This window comes from Heptranchias perlo, chromosome 18 (assembly GCF_035084215.1).
Source record: "Heptranchias perlo isolate sHepPer1 chromosome 18, sHepPer1.hap1, whole genome shotgun sequence".
Taxonomy (NCBI): Eukaryota; Metazoa; Chordata; class Chondrichthyes; order Hexanchiformes; family Hexanchidae; genus Heptranchias; species Heptranchias perlo.
Window position 1 is genome coordinate 15,560,965 of NC_090342.1, and position 19,719 is coordinate 15,580,683.

The 19,719-nt window shown below is 42.9% G+C and overlaps 1 protein-coding gene across 1 annotated transcript in view; it reads right to left on the reverse strand.

Moving 5' to 3' along the window:
- Positions 1-200: 200 nt before the first annotated feature.
- The window catches only part of LOC137334618 (receptor-type tyrosine-protein phosphatase R-like), a 188,558-nt gene continuing 169,039 nt past the window's right edge, over positions 201-19,719 (reverse strand). The window contains exon 14 of the mRNA XM_067999436.1: positions 201-1,583. Coding sequence (XP_067855537.1) covers positions 1,490-1,583 — 94 coding nt within the window. The 3' untranslated portion in view covers positions 201-1,489. The remainder of the gene's footprint in view (positions 1,584-19,719) is intronic.

Below are 19,719 nucleotides of genomic sequence, written 5' to 3' on the forward strand. Positions count from 1 at the left end.
CTAGGTGCCCAAATTAGAAAAATATTCTACTCCTCAACAGTGACACATTTTATCTTGATGGATACATTTAAAAAAAATGCACAATAGAATAAATTATAAGCACAAGATATTGTAAAAGACTCATGTTCCAAATATCTGGGTAAAGGTGGAAATAGGAACACTGAGGGTTTCCCAATTAAAAAATACACGCAAGAACAAGATTTCAAAAATCTGTTGTATTTATTGTCATTATACACAAAAATTAACAGTGCTGAATAAAAACACGAGTTCCCCTGTGCAGATTCTGCACTGCTTTCTGTAAACAACTTATTAATGTAAACAATTTCCTGCACATGACAAAAAAGGAATTTAAAACATCTCATCAACTGGAACATATGCCAAGTAGCCACACACAGAATAAAGCAACGTCAATGCTTCATATTTTTGGACTTTCATTATTACATTAGTATATATATTCCCATACAATGCACTTCTTCTCCGCCAAGAGAAACAAAATGTTGACATTATTTCACAACATTCAATTTGATTAAAGGATATGTATATAGATATATTTATATATATAATATCTCTCTCTATATGTACATATACATATATATATATATATATATATATATATATGTAGAGAGAGAGAGTGAGCGCGCGCGCAAGAGAGCAAAATATGCTGTAAGTATCAATCATGGGGTTTGTTTAATATCTAGGAAGCTTGTACATTTAGACAATCTCAATAGAAATACATAGTCATGGACATAAGAATACATATAGTGACTGTTTAACATTGTGTGAGTTGACTGCTAGTTAAGATTATAAATATGCATACAACTGAACACCATATCACAAATAAAAATCTGCATCTACATTACATACAAAACATTTAGAGAGTTTTAAAAGTTTCCAGAATTGGACGGTTATTTAAAATTCACGAATAAAACACTTGTGCATTTCAGCAGCAAGACAATTATGTGGTAAAGAAATAAAATTCACCACATTATATAATAGCACTTTTAACATGTAAATATTAATAAATCACATCAAGAGCTGTGCTGGTTCAGAATACAGCAACATCCAATAAAGGACTGGGCACTATATTTATGCCCAAGCTCCTTATCGCTCAAAAGAAATTCAACCAGGACTGCTAGTCTGATGCAGTTTCTTAGACCAGTGAGTTTGCAAATATTGTTGAACTGAACTTAACATAAAAGATCTTTCTTAGTCACAGATAATATGCCACATGATATTAGTTAGCTGCATCTTCCTATAACAGAATTTTGGAAAATATACACGACATTCAATTAGGTATATTTAATCAATCTGGCAACATTTTTTTTCCATCGTACTGTGACAAGCTTCTGAGTTCAGCATGTATCACCATTCTGCCGAGGTGATTCCACTTGTTTTACTAGGTAATAAATATGCCATTACCTTCAAGAGATAATTTATCTTACTTCCATGTCACTTAGCATCAATGGTTGTAGTGTGTTATCTGAAAGATTCACTGGCCAGCGTCAGCTGAGATCCTGCGCTCATAAAGACTCAGAGCATGATGTACAAATCCATACTGTTCACTTGTCTGGATCATTCCTCCTCTGTAAACAAAGCAAACAGATAAAAAGGCATTGGTCTTCTGTCAAAATAAAATTGCTACACACATTGTTCAGAAATTACAATCATAGATCATCAACATTTTATTCCATCATGATTTAGCATCTTTAGAAGAGGTGAGGGAGATGAGAAGAGAAAAAGGGAGAGGGGGCAGTGGGAAAATGTGCAGGTCTGACTTTTGGCCGTTTATCTAATCGCTCTGCATTCCTGTCCAATAAACGACTGCAATAATACTAATCTAAAAATTCCTCGGTTACAAGACGACCCTCTTGTACACTCAATCATTTTATCACACTTGCCTTTTATGACAGTTAATGTACAAGTAAAAGGCATTATGAGCACCATATCAGTCCAGGTAGTGAGTTCCTAAGTGCTAACTATATATAAGAACATAAGAAATAGGAGCAGGAGTATGCCATACGTCCCCTTGAGCCTGCTCGGTCATTCAATAAGATCATGGCTGATCTTCGACCGCAACTCCACTTTCCTGCCTGATCTCCATATCCCTTGATTCCCTTCGAGTCCAAAAATCTATCGATTTCAGCCTTGAGTATAGTCAACGACTGAGCATCCACAGCCTCCTGGGATAGAGAATTCCAAAGATTCACCACCCTCTGATTGAAGGAATTCCTCCTCATCTCAGTCCTAAATTGCCCACCCCATATCCTGGGACTATGTCTCTTAGTTCTAGACTCTCCTGCCTGGGAAAATAGCCTCTCAGCATTTACCCTGTCAAGCCCTCTCAGAATCTTACATGTTTCAATGAGATCACCTCTCATTCTTCTAAACTCCAGTGGGTTTAGGCCCATTCTACTCAATCTCTCCTCATAGGACAACCTTCTCATCCCAGGAATCAATCTAGTGAACCTTCACTGCACCAGCTCTAAGGCAAGTATATCCTTCCTTAGGTAAGAAGACTTAAACTGTACACAGTACTCCAGGTGTGGTCTCACCAAAGCCCTGTACAATTGTAGCAAGACTTCCTTACTCTTGTACTCCAACCCCCTTGCAATAAAGGCCAACATGCCATTTGTCTTCCTAATTGCTTGCTGTACCTGCATGTTAACTTTCTGTGATTCGTGTACAAGGACACCCAAATCCCTCTGAACACCAACATTTAATAGTTTCTCACCATTAAAAAATATTCTGTTTTTCTATTCTTCCTACCATAGTGAATAACCTGACATTTCCCCACATTATACTCCATCTGCCACCTTCTTGCCCACTCACTTAACCTGTCCATATCCCTTTGCAGACTTTGTGTTCTCCTCACAGCTTACTTTCCCACCTAGCTTTGTATCGTCAGCAAACTTGGATACATTACACTCGGTCCCTTCATCTAAGTCATTAATATATAATGTAAACAGCCCAAGCATTGATCCTTGCAGCATCCCACTAGTTACAGCCTGCCAACCTCAAAATGACCTGTTTATTCCTACTCTCTGTTTTCTGTCCGTTAACCAATCCTCTATCCATGCTAATATATTACCCCCAATCCCATGAGCCCTTATCTTGTGTAACAACCTTTGTGTAGCACCTTATCGAATGCCTTTTGAAAATCCAAATATACTACGTCCACTGGTTCCCCTTTATCTACCTGCTAGCTACATCCTCAAAAAACTCCAGCAGATTTGTCAAACACGATTTCCCTTTCATAAAACCATGTTGACTCTGCCTAATCATATTATGATTTTCTAAGTGCCCTGTTACCACATTCTTAATAATAGACTCTAGCATTTTCCTGATGTCAGGCTAACTGGCTTGTAGTTCCCTGTTTTCTCTCTCCCTCCTTTCTTGAATAGCGATGTTACATTTGCTATCTTCCAATCAACTGGGACCGTTCTAGAATCTAGAGAATTCTGGAAGATCAAAACCAATGCATCCACTATCTCTGCAGCCACCACTTTAGAACCCTAGGATGTAGGCCATCAGGTCTAAGGGATTTGTTGGCTTTTAGTCCCATTAATTTCTCAAGTACATTTTCTTTACTAATATTAATTACTTTAAGTTCCTCACTCTCATTAGACCCTTGGCTCCCCATTATTTATGGTATGTTTTTGTGTCTTCTACTGTGAAGACAGATACAAAATATTTGTTTAACATCTCTGCCATTTTCTTATTCCCCAATATTATTTACATCATTAATCCCTTATGTTTATGGGACTCACAGACCAATAAATAACTGTACTTGTTACCTGTACTTTCTATCAGAAGATCTATAATTATAGATTGCTTTTGTTTTTTTAAAAAATAAGTCACTAATAGAAAAAGAGTAGAATAATTATCTACCAAACAGGCACAAATACATTTGTATTAGCAGCTTTGGTTTGTTACCACAGCAAACATAAATAAGCAATAGTGAACTTACAAATTACACATGCATGAGCATTGCCTGTTATCATGATGAAGACTGAGAGCAATCATAGAATTATATAGAATGTACAGCATGGAAACAAGCCATTTGGACCAACATGTCCATGCTAGTTTTTATGCTCCACACAAGCATCCTCCCTCCCTACTTCATCTAACCCTATCAGCATATCCTTTTATTCTTTTCTTCCTCATGTGTTTATCTAGCTTCCCCTTAAATGCATCTATGCTAATCGCCTCAACTAGTCCTTGTGGTAGCGAGTTCCACATTCTAACCACACTCTGGGTAAAGAAGTTTCTCCTGAATTCCCTATTGGATTTATTAGTGACTATCCTATATTTATGGCTCCTAGTTCTGGTCTCCTCCGCAAGTGGAAACATCTTCTCTACGTCTACCCTATCAAACTCTTTTCAGAATCTTAAAGACCTCTATCAGGTCACCCCTCAGTCTTCTCTTTTCTAGAGAAAAGAGCCCCAGCCTGCACAATCTTTCCTGATAGGTATAACCTCTCAGTTCTGGTAGCACCCTAGTAAATCTTTTTCGCACCGTCTCCAGTGCCTCTATATTCTTTTTATAACATGGAGACCAGAACTGTTCACAATACTCCAAGTGTGGTGTAACCAAGGTTCTATACAAGTTCAACATAACTTCTCTGCTTTTCAATTCTATCCCTCTAGAAATGAACCCCAGTGCTTGGTTTACTTTTTTTATGCCCTCATTAACCTGCATCGCTACTTTTAGAGATTTGTGCATCTGCACCCCCTGATCCTCTGCTCCTCTGCCCCGTTTAGTCTCTTATTATTCAAGCAGTATGTGGCCCCCTTATTCTTCCTACCAAAATGTAATACCTCTTGTTTATATTGAAATTCATTTGCCAATTATACGCCCAATTTGCAAGTTTATTTATATCTTCCTGTATTTTGTCCGAGTCCTCTTCAGTATTAACCCCCCAATTTGGTGTCGTTCAGAAATTTTGAAATTGTACTTCTGATTCCCGAGTCCAAATCGTTTATTTAAATGGTAAACAACAGTGGTCCCAGTACCCATCTTTGTGGAACACCCACCTTTTGTCAGCTGAATCAAAACAGCCCATTTCTCCCTAGTTTGATTTTCAACTTAAAATTAAGCTGTAAAGTACAATCTGTATTCAGCTGAAGCAGCAAACACACCAACCTAGAAAGCTGGCAAAAGCCAACCAACATTTTCAAAAAAGCTGGAATAGCCCAAAAAAAAGCAGACTGCTGAAAAGTGGCACTGGAAATAGGTTGTGACATATAAACACAGCATTGGAAGTGCAGTGGGACGTAGGGCTGTAATGCAAGTTGCAGATAGAGCCAATGTTCCAACCCTTGTCTTGCTAGGGAAAGGACTTAAGTCATACAAAAGCACAGTTTGCAGCAATAGTTAATTTAGAAGTTTGTGAACGGGATGGTAAGCTAAAGGCACCAGCTTTATTTTCTGGAAGTTTCTAGTGGCATTCCCTCTCTCCCCTCCCAGAAAATATTGATTATTTTACATGTCACTGGGGTCACTTTAAATATTTTAGCACCTGCTGTAATTCTGCCTTTTATCCTGGAGGGTCACACATATTTTAAATATGAAACTAAGTCATTGCACAGACTTTAATAGATCTTTACAGGGTTCAGTTCTTTTCATTGAGAATTTAACCCCTGATAAAGTACATTTGTTTGTGAACTGAAACCTTTTACAATAAACCCAACTGCTTTAAGGAACTTAACATGTACCAGTGTGAGTGGTGCAAGAATTTGGGTGCCCTAAATTCCACTGTTGACACTAACGGACCTCTCTGTGTCTGTGCACAGACAGATATCAATATTTACACATCAGTAGTTGTGTCAGTGTGAAGCCAGTATGCTTTGCACTGAAGTTGAAATATTGAGCAATGAAAATCCATGGGCTGTGATTCCAACAATTATGTCAAGATCACTCCAGCTGGTGACCTCTGGTGCTGACTCCTATGGAGTACACAGGGACAGTGGGTGGCCGCCTAATTTGAATGACTATGGCAGGTGACCATGCCACTAGATGACATTTCAGATTCCCTCCTGCCCTCAAAGGGTGGAAAGTCCAGTGAAGTGTGCCAGGTCTGCTTCCCCCCAAAAGATGCCCACATTTGCACCCCTTTATAAGGCTATGGGGGGGGGGGGAGGGGAAGAAACAATTCTTTTAAAATGTCATACTTTTGTCAGGGGTTCTGGTCATGATCCAGGCCTGGATTGCCAGGTGGGCCCCACTTCCACCAGTGAAGAGGCTGGTGCACCTCTTCTCTCTGTGCGCACGGCTTTTGAAGATGCTCCAGCCTTCCACTAGGCTGAGGTCGTGGAAACTCCCAACACAGGAAGACACTGCACCCAACCTATCACTGGCCTTGCAAGGGATAGGCAGAGGACCTATCGTTACAAGGCCCTGCCGTTACAAGGCCCTGCAGGAACTCCCATCGGTGGCCAGTGCCTGGCGTATCCAGTCCCTGGCCTTTTTTCTGGCCCTTTTGCTACACTCCTGCCAGAGTTATGGTTTAAATAAGCTGGAAGGGCTAAGTACTTTGAACCTCTTGTAATGTAAATTTATAGTTAGGGCTCTACCTGACTCTGGAGTGAACTGTACTGAGTGAAACCACACTGTACCGATGCTACCACTGTAGTGTAAGTGTACCCAAAGAAATGAAACAGCAAGCTAGAGAGAGAGAACCAGATTCCAGTGAAGTCTGAGGCACTTCAGTGGGGTAGGAAATAGTTGTGTGAAATTTTAGCTATGTAGTGTACATAATTCTCTTGCTTGTTCTAAGATGTCCTTGGCCTGTCTCCATTCTACCAACTCATACTCAGCATCCATCATGACTGAAGTGGATTTGCATTGACTGTTATGTTTTTCATGGCTTCCTGACCCAGACCTGTCTTATGCACTTTTAGACTGATAGGATAAGTTATTTCAGCATCATTTACAGTGTCAGCAGGTCCCCAGCAGAGGCTCCATTCTGTCTGAGCATGTTGCATGTCAGCACCAAGCCTGAATCACACTAACTACCATAGAAAACTGGAAAAGCTCCTGTGGAAGGATTGAAGTGCCAATTTAAATATTCAGCCAAAATTCACCACGTGGATGCGTTAATGGATAGCCCAGAGTCTGTCAGCTATTCCTGTCATGGGTTCATTTAAATCAGGCTCCTGGAAATAACTGCTTCAGAAATTTGGGCTTAGTTCTGGATATTACTGGATAAGGAATTATTGTTGCCTTTCTCCAGTGCAACATTTAGCCTGGTGCTGAAGCCAGAAGCTAGTGAGCATCATCTTTTTTCCATTTCCAATGTCTCCTTATACATACACTCCATATTACTCTACAAAACATCTGGGGCATAATTTTAGCCTGGAGCCGGGAATGGACGCCTTTACTTTTGATGGTTTCCCGCCTGACAGGCCAGCCTAATTGACAGGCTAGCCTAATTGACAGGCTGGTCTCAGTCAGACGGGAGAAGAGCAAGGACGAGGTAAGTTCAGGTAAGTCTTAGATTGGATGGATGGTGGGGGGGGGGGGGGGGGGGAGAGGGGGCATGGGAATATCAGCGGGCATGGGCGCATCGGCAGGCAGGAGGTCACCTGGGGGGTGAGGGTCAGTCATCAGGGGGGGTTTCAGTCATCGGGGAGATCGGGGTTCAGTCATCGAGGGCGGAGGTCGGGATCTCGGGTCATCGCAGGGGTCACGATCGTTGGGGGGGGGGGGGGGGTGGGTCGACGATCGTTTGCGGTGGGGGGGGGGGGGGGGAGGCGGAGGAGTGTCATTGGCAATCACTGGGGGATTCGCTGCAAGCAGGCTTGTTGGGCCTGGGGGAAGCACTCCTGCTTCACCATGCCCACAAGCAGTGCTCTAAAAGACACTTACTTGCAGTTTCAGACCTTTTTGCCTCCTCTCATGTGACGTGAAGGTGAAGGCCGGGGAATCCCAGCCCCCAGAGGCTAAAATTACAAAACCCGAAAAAATGGGAGGCCCGCAGCCTCCTTGAAAGGTTTTAGTGACCAATTCGCCTCCAAAGAGCGGGTTGGTTGCCTGACCTCTTCCTGCCCCCATGAAAACTGGAAATCGGTGGGTTGGAGGTGGGTTTGAAATTGTTGCAATTTTTAATCCCCCCTACCCCCAACCCACTCGTTTTTCCAGGCTAAAATCATGCCCCCGTTCTCTGGGGAATGAGGACCTCTCCATCTGCAACCTCATCCTACATCAGTGCATCAAAATCATGGACTTGATCAAAACCTGGTTGAAGTTACCAAATCTTGTTACATTTTAAACCATGTCCCCCGCCCTAACCACGTGGCTCACATCTGCAGGTCCCATCTTGCCTGGTCCTTTTACTCTTCTAGCTCCTCGTTCTCTACCACTCCTCATCCTCATTCTAGGTCCTCATCGGTTATTGTTCTTCCAGGGCCCCTAGTAAATTTATCACCAAAAATCCCATCCTTACATCAGGTGATTCCTCATGCTTGGTGACTACAACCTGCACCTGGAGTCAATCTACTCTTACCTCAGTATTGTTCACCCTTCTGTCCTCATTTAGATTCACTTTGTCATTTACTCTTCTACTAACAGCCATGGTCACCCCCATAACCCATTCATCACAAAGCCTCTCCATTACTGAGGTCACAATCTTCAACAAGGCCATTTATAACTAGTTCCTCATCTTCCTCATCATCTATGTTGCATTGGTCACCTTAACACTTTTACATTCGCCTCAGAAAGAAATGACCTCCTAGCTTCTCTATAGAAGTCTTTCTAACTCTCCACGCTTTCTGCTCCGGCTTGCAACTGACCATGACAACGTCATCCTCTACTGACCCATTTAGCACTTGCCTTGTCTCTTCTTTTGATTCCTTTTCACATCAGTTGCTCATTCGTAACATTCCCCATGGTACAACAGCCAGCTTTGCTACCTAAAATTTGAGGGCTGCAGGGTTGAGCTTATATGCTTCATGAGTAGCTGGAGGCCAATAATTGCAGCCTCAGGACATCGCTGTAGGAGTACCTCATTGTAAACAATTTTACAACACCAAGTTATAGTCCAGCAATTTTATTTTAAATATTGTATATTCGGAGACCTTGCAGGTAACACCTGTCTGTCTGCACACTGATTGCCTTGGCAACGGGCAGTTGAAAAAACTGTCTGTAATCACCAAGCATTGTTCTGTGATTTATAAATGCGATTTCATTTTGAGGATTTCATTTCCAACAACGTTCACCTGAGGAAGGAGGAAGCCTCCGAAAGCTTGTGAATTTAAAATAAAATTGCTGGACTATAACTTGGTGTTGTAAAATTGTTTACAATTGTCAACCCCAGTCCATCACCGGCATCTCCACATCAGGAGTACCTCATGGAAGCATTCTCAGCCCAACCATCTTCAACTGCTTCAGCAATAACCTCCTCTTCATCATAGGTTCAGGAGTGAGGCTGTTCGCTAATGTTACACAGTGTTCAGCTTCATTCACAATTCCTTCAATAATGAAGCAGCCCATGCCAACCTACATCAAGACCTGGACAACATCCAGGCTTGGGCTGACAAATGGCAGGTAACATTTATGCCACACAAGTGCCAGACCATGACCATCTTCAACAAGAAAATGTCTATCTACCTCCCTCTGATCTTTAACAGCATCATTATTACTGAGTTATCTACTGTCAACATCTTGGAGGTCACCATTGACCAGCAGCTTAACCGGACCAGCCATATCAACACCGTGGCTACAAAGGCAAGGCAGATGCTGGGAACTCTCACTTCAAAGCCTCTCCACCATCTACAAGGCTCAAAATAGGAGTGTGATGGAACACTAACCATTTACCTGGATGCATGCTGCTGCACTCAAGAAACTCAGTACCAACCAGGACAAAGCAGTCTGCTTGTTCAGCGCTCTGCCACCAAATTCAACGTTCACCCCCTCCATCACCGATGCACTGTGGCTCCAGTATGCATTATTTACAGGATGCGCTGCAGCAACTCATCAAGCTTACTTCAATAGCAGCTCCCAGTCCTGTAACTTTTATCTCCAAGAAGGAAGTGTAGCTATGTCATGGGAGCATTATCACCTCCGTGTTCTCCATTTCATCAATCCTGGAAATCCCGACCTAACAGTATTATGGGAGCAGCATCAATGCAGTGGTTCAAGGGGAAGGCCCATCACCACCATCATCTCAGGGCAACAAAGCCTTGTCAGCATCACTCAAAACCTGAGAATTTATTATCCCAGTATCATCCCGGAGGGAAAAATTCTCTTCACCGCAAACCGCCTCATCCATTTCTTTCCCACCCTCTCTGTCCTCATGTCTGGTACTCTATGCAAGGAGTGAATGAACTTCTTCATCTCCAAAATTGAGGCTATTTGCTCAGCTGCTTCTACCTTTTCTGAAACCACATCATCCCTCCCCTTCCAGTCCCACCCTGCCACGTCATAGTTTCTCCCCATCTCCTCCCCTGCTCTCATCATTGGCATTTGCTCTACGAGGCTCACTACCTGCTCACTCAATCTCCTTCTGACATGGCTCCTCACCTTTTGACATCAATCTCTTCCTCTCAGGTATTATATCCCCTTCCCCCATCAACACCACCTCCCTTAAAAAGTCCACCCTGGACCATTCTGTTTTCTCAAACTGCTGCTTATCGCCAAGGCCTCCTTCCTCTCTAAAGAACTTGAATGAATCATTGCCACTCACTCCAACCTCTTCCAATACTCTCTGCTCAAGTTCCTCCAATCTGGTTTCTATCTTGCACAGCACTGACATCATCGGCAAATTTTTTTTTTATTCGTTCATGGGATGTGGGCGTCACTGGCGAGGCCGGCATTTATTGCCCATCCCTAATTGCCCTAGAGAAGGTGGTGATGAGCTGCCTTCTTGAACCGCTGCAGTCCGTGTGGTGACGGTTCTCCCACAGTGCTGTTAGGAAGGGAGTTCCAGGATTTTGACCCAGCGACGATGAAGGAACGGCGATATATTTCCAAGTCGGGATGGTGTGTGACTTGGAGGGGAACGTGCAGGTGGTGTTGTTCCCGTGTGCCTGCTGCTCTTGTCCTTCTAGGTGGTAGAGGTCGCGGGTTTGGGAGGTGCTGTCGAAGAAGCCTTGGCGAGTTGCTGCAGTGCATCCTGTGGATGGCACACACTGCAGCCACAGTGCGCCGGTGGTGAAGGGAGTGAATATTTAGGGTGGTGGATGGGGTGCCAATCAAGCAGGGTGCCAATCAAGCGGCCTGCTTTATCTTGGATGGTGTCGAGCTTCTTGAGTGTTGTTGGAGCTGCACTCATCCAAGCAAGTGGAGAGTATTCCATCACACTCCTGACTTGTGCCTTGTAAGGCTTTGGGGAGTCAGGAGGTGAGTCACTCACCGCAGAATACCCAGCCTCTGACCTGCTCTTGTAGCCACAGTATTTATATGGCTGGTCCAGTTAAGTTTTTGGTCAATGGTGGCCCCCAGGATGTTGATGGTGGGGGATTTGGTGATGGTAATGCCGTTGAATGTCAAGGGGAGGTGGTTAGACTCTCTTGTTGGAGATGGTCATTGCCTGGCACTTATCTGGCACGAATATTACTTGCCACTTATGAACCCAAGCCTAGATGTTGTCCAGGTCTTGCTGCATGCGGGCTCGGACTGCTTCATTATTTGAGGGGTTGCGAATGGAACTGAACACTGTGCAATCATCAGCGAACATCCCCATTTCTGACCTTATGATGGAGGGAAGGTCATTGATAAAGCAGCTGAAGATGGTTGGGCCTAGGACACTGCCCTGAGGAACTCCTGCAGCAATGTCCTGGGGCTGAGATGATTGGCCTCCAACAACCACTACCATCTTCCTTTGTGCTAGGTATGACTCCAGCCACTGGAGAGTTTTCCCCCTGATTCCCATTGACTTCAATTTTACTAAAACGCCCTTCTGCCCTTCGTTGCCAGCATACAGCCCAGCACGCTACTTTTACTCTTCCGATTGGTTTACTACAAATTCTCCATCTGCTCCGCCCGAACCCCATTTCCCCCATTCCAACATGAATGCCAAAGCCTTCAGCTTTGGAACACTGTCTCATTCAAAAGCTACTTCAAAATTTACCTCTTTTACCTTGCCTATGTTCACTTCCCATATATCTTTCTTACTTCCTGCTCCCTCCTCCTGTAAAGCACTTTGGGATTTTTTCTGATGGGAAAGGCATTATGCAAATATAGGCTGTAATATTGAAAACTATAAAAAAAAAACTCCAGCTTCCATCACATTAATGCTTTAGCAGTTTGAAATTACAGTGCAGCCTCTACCCGGTAGTCCTGACTCAGACATGTTGCGCCTTGGGAATTCAAGCAGTCGTATAATTATAGGATGTTATCCGGAAGAAATGTTCATCTTAATTTAGTTTGAGGGCTGAGCATGTAATTACCATATGACTTAATCTGAATTGCATATACCTTTCATAAACAAAATACACTGAAGGCAATACATGACTTCAATGTTAGCACGTACTGCATATTCACTCCTGTTTTCTGCACTATTATTGTGTAAACAGTATGACCGAGGCAAACAGTGTGAAAATATATTTAGCATAGGAGTATTATACACAATAACACAGAGGGCATAATTTCATAATATATGGAGTATTATAACCTAGTAAACAAGAGTGGATTACTATACTGTATCTAAAAATAAATATAGAAGTATTATCTCTGTGAATTATTTTATAGAATACACCAATTGTATTATTTGCTAATAATTGCTCAATGTGGTCATTATTACAGAAACACATGGATTGCATGATTAGAAAAACAAAGGATCGAAAATATGGCAAAGCTAGTTCTGAGCTACATGGTATATGATGGATAATAGCAACCTTGAACTCATTATAAAGCGTTTATTTTTCTCTCTGTCACTTTCCAGTGTCTATTATCCTGTGTGAATTACAGACTTGTAGGGGTAGATTTTTCTCCCTGTGCAGTTTTCGGGCGCCGACTGACCATCTGATATTTTTGGCGGGAGGCCCGGTACATTTCTGAGAGCCAGGCCTCATTAACATAGGTTCGACGGAGTGCGGGTGGTAAACGAGTGCCTCAGGGCAGCCCGCTGACTCCGGACAACCACAATATCGGACAGTCTAGTCAGTGTCGGGGGCTTGGAATAACGTAAGTCATGGGGAGGGGGGTCTGCTCCCATGAGGGGGGGGACCTGGTGCAGCAACAGCCCATGTTATTTTTGTGGAGCCCGGAGGAACACTACTGTTCCTCCAGGATTGGCAAAACTAAATAAAAACTTATCTTTTGAGCTACACTTTGGCTAGATGGCCAGCTGAAATTGTGCTCAGTTGAGTCCTAAAATGGGAATCGGGGTTCCATGTATGTCATGGGACTCCGATTTGCATGTTAAAAGGACCGTCCTCCTTATTCAGGCAGGCGCTCGGGTTATCCAGTGCTAAGACCTCCGGAAGACAGTGTCGGCCACAATGTCAGCGGGAATGGGGTGGTAAATCATTCTCCACCATTTACAGGGCGCAACCACCCTGCTTCCACCCAGCAAGCGGCCTCAAAAATCTCCCCCATAGTTTCCTTACAGGTGCTGTTGGATTCAACTATTCTCTGCACATCATACTGAAAAATTATCATGATAGGCAGCCAGCCACTCTGTCATGCTTTGATTTGTTTTTAATAGATTAACAATTTATATAAGCTGAGGTGATAACATCAGTTTTCAGGGATGTCACCATTTTGATTATCTGCTTAATGCACTGGTGCAAAAATCCAATTTGTCATCTTTTTGAAACATTCAGATTTGTCTTGCAAATATTACAATTCAATTTTTTTCTACCTTAGAGAATAAAGATTAAAGTAAGAATATCAAGACACCATTTTTATTGATAACGCTCAATCCTGATGGTCAGTGGAGTCATTTTTTAGGTTCAGGCTTAACTGCAGGGAAAGATTTAATTCATCTTGTATCAGACAAAGTTTTGGAGTGCATTCATTTTAGAGGGCTTTTTAGAATCATAGAATCGTAGAAATTTATGGCACAGGAAGCCACTCGGCCCATTGTGTTTCTGCTGGCTGAGAAGGAGCTATTCAGCCTAATCCTACTTTCCAGCACTTGGTCCGTAGCCTTGTAGGTTATGGCACTTCAAGTGTACACCCAAGTAAAATATTACATTTGAAACTATACAGAATGTTTACGATCTCAACCATATATATCAGCCTGCTAAGTTTGTTATTGCCCATTTTCAATGCAAAAATGCATTTCTACCCCTGAAATATTGCTTTAGTTTCCAAGTCTATTGTTAATGGCAACCACGCTCTGGTGTAGATCATAAGACCACACAAAGTGCAGCATTTTTCCTGTCACTAATATTAACAGACTGCATTACATCCTGTCTAATCATTAGGTAGTAGCCTCAGTCTCACAGCTGTGGCTCAAGGATAGAAAATTCCCCCAAAATTCCTGCAATTACAGACGGACCTTATGAGATTCATTTTACTGCCCTCATTTAACTCAGAAGCTGATCAGTAAAATGGTTTATAATAATTATTTCAGAAACTACACATTTGAGACCTTACTTTGCAAAGTCATATTTTCTATAGAAACCTCCTTCTTAAAGCTAGATATTCTTTTTAATATAAAAACCGATCCCTGTATCCTGAAATGAAAACTGTACACTTTTGTTTTAAAGCTAGTTCATTTTTCTTTTTCATCCCACACGTCATTCCCAGTGGAGAGGATGGGTGGGAGACCTGCGTGAAGGTTTTATTTATGCTGGTCATGAGCCATTGTTTTTTGCCTTTCCAAGGAGATTACATGTCTGCGGAGGAGGGTGGGAGGTGGGAGGGAAGATGTGTTTAGTCATGATGTTTCGGCCATCGTGGTGAGAAGGCAGGCTTGATGGACCAGCTGATCTTTTCCTGCCCGTCAATTTTCGTATGTTCGTATGTTAGGAAATGCAGGAGACATGTGTACATTGATAACCTCCAATTATACCTTCCTTCTTACCATGAAGCATTTTGTTTTCTCTTGGAATGTCCCTGATAGCTTAACTGAGAATGGGAGATCATTGCGTGGGGAACCATAGCCGTGAACTAGTGTCCAGCCCACTCCATGTACACTAATTCTTTTTCATTTAACATGTTTAACAACTTTGTGAAGAGTGTGCCTTATTCGTTAGCAAATCTGGGAATGTTGACAGAATATGAACCAATTCTGGAAATGAATGACTGAAAATGACACAAAACCAGAAAATGAAATGACTAATGTCTGCTACAAACAAAGGCTGTTGATTAGTCTAGCAACTAAATTACTGGATTTAGCAACAATGTATAAACACAGCCATTCATTTTTTTGACAGATTTTTATGACTAACTTTCTGAGTTATTTGATAAATAGTGACAGACTTTCTACATAGAGTTAAATTGTATTAAATCAACTTAGTCATTGATCAACTTATCCAGCATGGGCTCTATGGGCCGAATGGCCTCCTTCTGTGCTGTAACCATTCTATGATTCTATGATTAGATCATTCAGAACTGCTTAACTGCAAACTTGTCCAGCTTACTTACCGTGTTCAGTGAATACTGTAAGAATTCTAGTCAAATACCAGGCCCAAATCACTACAACAGTACCTCTGTGGAGAGTTGCACAGTGGCCATTGTCAATGAGTGACCTACACTAAGAACAGCCCAACTTGTTCAGCAGATTGAAAATAATGTAATGGAAAACATGATTTTTAGTCTCAACATTGATGAGCACAGATACATAAGCTCTGACTTTAACTTGTGGGGGGTGGGGGGGGGGGAAATCAGGTGGGCAGCAAACCATCCTGACCTTGGCAGTGTGAGGCTGGGACGATTTAACTCCCGGGCCTCACCTGTATGGGCCCAGTCAGTTGCCCGCTTGAAATCAGCAGGAAGCAGCAGCAGCTGGACCGAATGAAAAGACCCCTGTACTCAGGTAAGTCACGGAGAGGGGGTTTCGGGGACCTCGCAATCATTGGGGGTGGGGCCCAGGGGAGGTCTAAACTTTCCTTGTGGGGACCGGAGAAGAACTCCTGTTTCATCTTCACGTTTGTCAGATTTAGCTTCAGGCACTGGAAGGTTTTCTCATTGACCCCTCGCCTCCCCACCCCCCCATACCCGACTGACCTCTGTTTTGCCAAGGCTCCTTGGTACCATACTCAGTTGAATGCTGCCCTGATATGAAGGGCAATTACTCTCACCTCACGCCTTGCATTTAGTTCTCATGTCTGTGTCTGGGTCAAGGCTGTGGCGAGGTTCGCAGTTGAGTATTTCTAGGACACGAGCTGAGCGTTAGCAAACAGGCTATTGGTGAATAGGTGTCACTTGACGGCATTGTTGATGGCATCTTCTATCACTTTGCTGATGAAATTACATGCCACATCTATCTGGGTTATGCTTGTTCCCACCCTGCTTACTGTAAAGACTCCATCCCTTTCTCTTGGTTCCTCTATCTCCATTGAATCTGCTCTGATGACTCCACTTTCCACACCAGAGCTGCTGCAATGCCCTTTTTCTTTCAGCCGATGTTTCCCCTGAACAGTGGTTCACCAGACCCATGATAATGTTGGTCCCATTGCCTGTGCCTCATCTGCTCTCCTTTCTCTCATAAGTGCAGGGTGTTCACCTTTCACCCCACCAGCCTCTGCATTCGCAAGATCATCTTCCACCATTTCTGCCACCTACAGTATGATCGAACCACCATCTTCCCCTTTCCTTCTCTACTTTCCAGAGGGATTGTTCCCTTATTCTTCCACAACCCCGTCTTCCAGTTGCCCTTCCTGTGCAACCACAGTGAATGTCATAGTTGTTCATTCACCTCATCCCACACCATTGTTCAGGGCCTCAAGCACTCGTTCCATGTGAGACAGACAAATATGTACTTCCTCCAATCTAGTGTACTGTATTCAATGCTCAGAGTATGGTCTCCTCTACATTGGGGAGGTCCACACAGATTAGGTGACTGCATCGCTGAATATTGCTGTTCTGTCTGCAGGTGTAAACCTAACCTCCCTGTCATTCACCACTTTAACTCCCTCTCACCTCTGCACCCTCACTTCTCCATCTTTGGCTTACTACACTTTGCTAAGGGGAAGCTAGAAAGGAATAGAAGAGTATGCTGATAGGATGAGATGAAGTAAGGTGTGAAGCATAAACACCGGCCGATTGGCCTGATTCTGTGCTGTAAATACTATGTATGTAATACATTGCTCCAGTTAAGCTCAATGCAAGTTTCAGGAACAGTATCTCAATCGCCTTCTGGGTACTCTGAATCAGGTGGGAGCCTCATACATTTATGCAACTCAGAGTCCCATGAAGCACATAGGACCGCAATGGCATTGTAACTGCTGACAGAGCAGGATGCCTGCCATGGTTGCCCCACTCAGTGAAACCAGATCTGCAGGAAGAAGAGGCCCTGCAACCTAAGTGTTAAACTTTTCTTTTGTGAGGCTAGGAGGAGCAGGAGTGCTCTTCAGGGCCCCACAAGGAAAGTCTGGGCCACTGATGCCCCGGGCTACCCAACCCCACGAGACCCTGCCGAAACCCGCCCTATGACTTACCTGAGTGTTGGTGGACGATCTACAATTGCCGGCAGCCAGCCTGCTGCATCTTTCTACCCCTTTCGGATGTTAATGAAGCCCGGTTGTTAAAAGTGACCTGCTGCCCCCTTCTGGGCTTCCCGTCTGCTTGCCCAGCCAGCTTCCCACCCGAGTTCCCAATCAAATAACCAAAATAGGTTATTTAATCATCACAACGAACTCAAGGGAGGATCATAATGTAAGTTTTACCAGTTTAGGATTTGTTTCAAAAAATAATTTCATCAAATATTCAAATTTAGGTTACTGTATTACATTTTTAGATAATTTGTCTCTCATATGTTGTGCCCAAGGAGAGTGAGAATGGAGAATGTATATAGACAAAATATGTACATAGAGATAATATTTGATGGCAAGCCATTGAATACAAAACTTATTCAATGAAAGATCAGGATTGAAGACATGAGCACTACAGGCAACAGTGAGTTATTCACAACCTGTTCATGCGTGCAATAAATTATGTGGTCAACACTTACACATTCTAAATATTAGCAGAATGTAAGTAAATATTTTCAGTGCCAGAGTGTGACCCTAGAATTGATTGTCACTAACAGGATTGACCTCCCCTGTTCAACTGTTTCCAAAATATTGTTTTTATACAGTATTTATATTTACGTTGCCAATGTGACGGAGAGAGAGAGAAAGTTGGGAGGTTCTGAGACAAACTGTTAAAATATATTTCATTTTTAGTGAATTAGCTATGGGTGTTGTGGGGGCTGAGTGAAGGAGGAATTGAGTCACAGCTCCTGCACGTGAAAATACAAATCATTCTAAACCCAGAATAGTTCAAATCTGGTCATGTCACCACTCTTCCCTCTTCTAAGTCAAAATGGCTGAAACCAACCATGGCACAGTCCCCTCAAAGCAGCCATGCTTTGCGTGAGACATTAAACTGAGATCCTGTCTGCATGTTCCCATGGCACTATTTAAAGGAGAACACAAGTACTCCCAGTGTCCTTGCCAATGGTCCTCTCAATCAACACCACCAACAACAAAGCAGATTAGCCAGCCTTTCATCTTGTTGCTGGCACAGAATGGCTCTTGTGTTTACTTACACAGCAACAGTGACAGTGGTCCAAAAAGTAATTGATTTTATTAAGTACTTTGAGGTGATTGAGAAAGTGATAAGGCAATATATAAATACAGGTATTTCTTTCTTTCAATCATGGCTTGGATTGTTTTATTTCCTAATTATTGCTATAAATGTAGAATTCTCAGTTAACATTATAGTGAAGCAGGATTCACACCAGTTATTACGATGAGGCACTTTGGGAAGTTTTGTTCATGTAACTCTTGACAGCAACATACAACTGAGCCAACATTCACTTTCAGCAGGGGCAGAAAACTGGGGAAAAAAAATCAGGGGTCGGGGGAGGGGGGTGTATAACAAGCGGTCAATCTGCTACTGCCAGTTTTCTGTCCCCACCAAAAGTGAAAATTACTCCCCACAGTACCAAGCTCATTGTATCTTCTGGAAAAGCCACATAAGAGAAGCATAAAGGGAGACAGAGTTAATATTAGTTCCTTTTTTAATCTAACATCTGGAGTATTTCATATTTAACCTTTAAATCAACTGTCAAAATATTTGTTGTGCTAACCATATACAGCTGCTGTTTATTAGCAGAATAAGGGGGAGTGCAATCCTCATTTCACGTAATTCCATATTTTAATGGTCATTTTAAAATTTTTTGCTGTCAGTTTTATCCCCTCCTCTCCGGAAGGTGCTGACTCATGATGGGGTATGTTCCCACAGGCGCCAGTTGCTTGCCCAATTGGCCATTATTCATCTGTGAAACTGCATAATGAGTGTTGTCAGGCTTCCAATTTTTGGGAGCAACACAGCCAAGCCTGATCCTGTGCTTACCTGACATCCACACATGCACTTTCCAGCTGGGATCATGGAGTAGCAAACAGGAGTGGGTTAGAGTGGGCCGCAATGACGTTCTGTCACCTAAACACCCCAAATCCTGATTTACTGCTGACTCTGGGTTCCAATTTGCCTAATTATGCAGAACAAAAGCTTCTGCTAAATAAAGGGCCATGTAGCAAACCCATCGATCACACAGAAACATTGGGGCAGATCTTAACTCCCGGTGAGAAGCCCGACAGATTTTAAAACCGCCAAGCATTGTT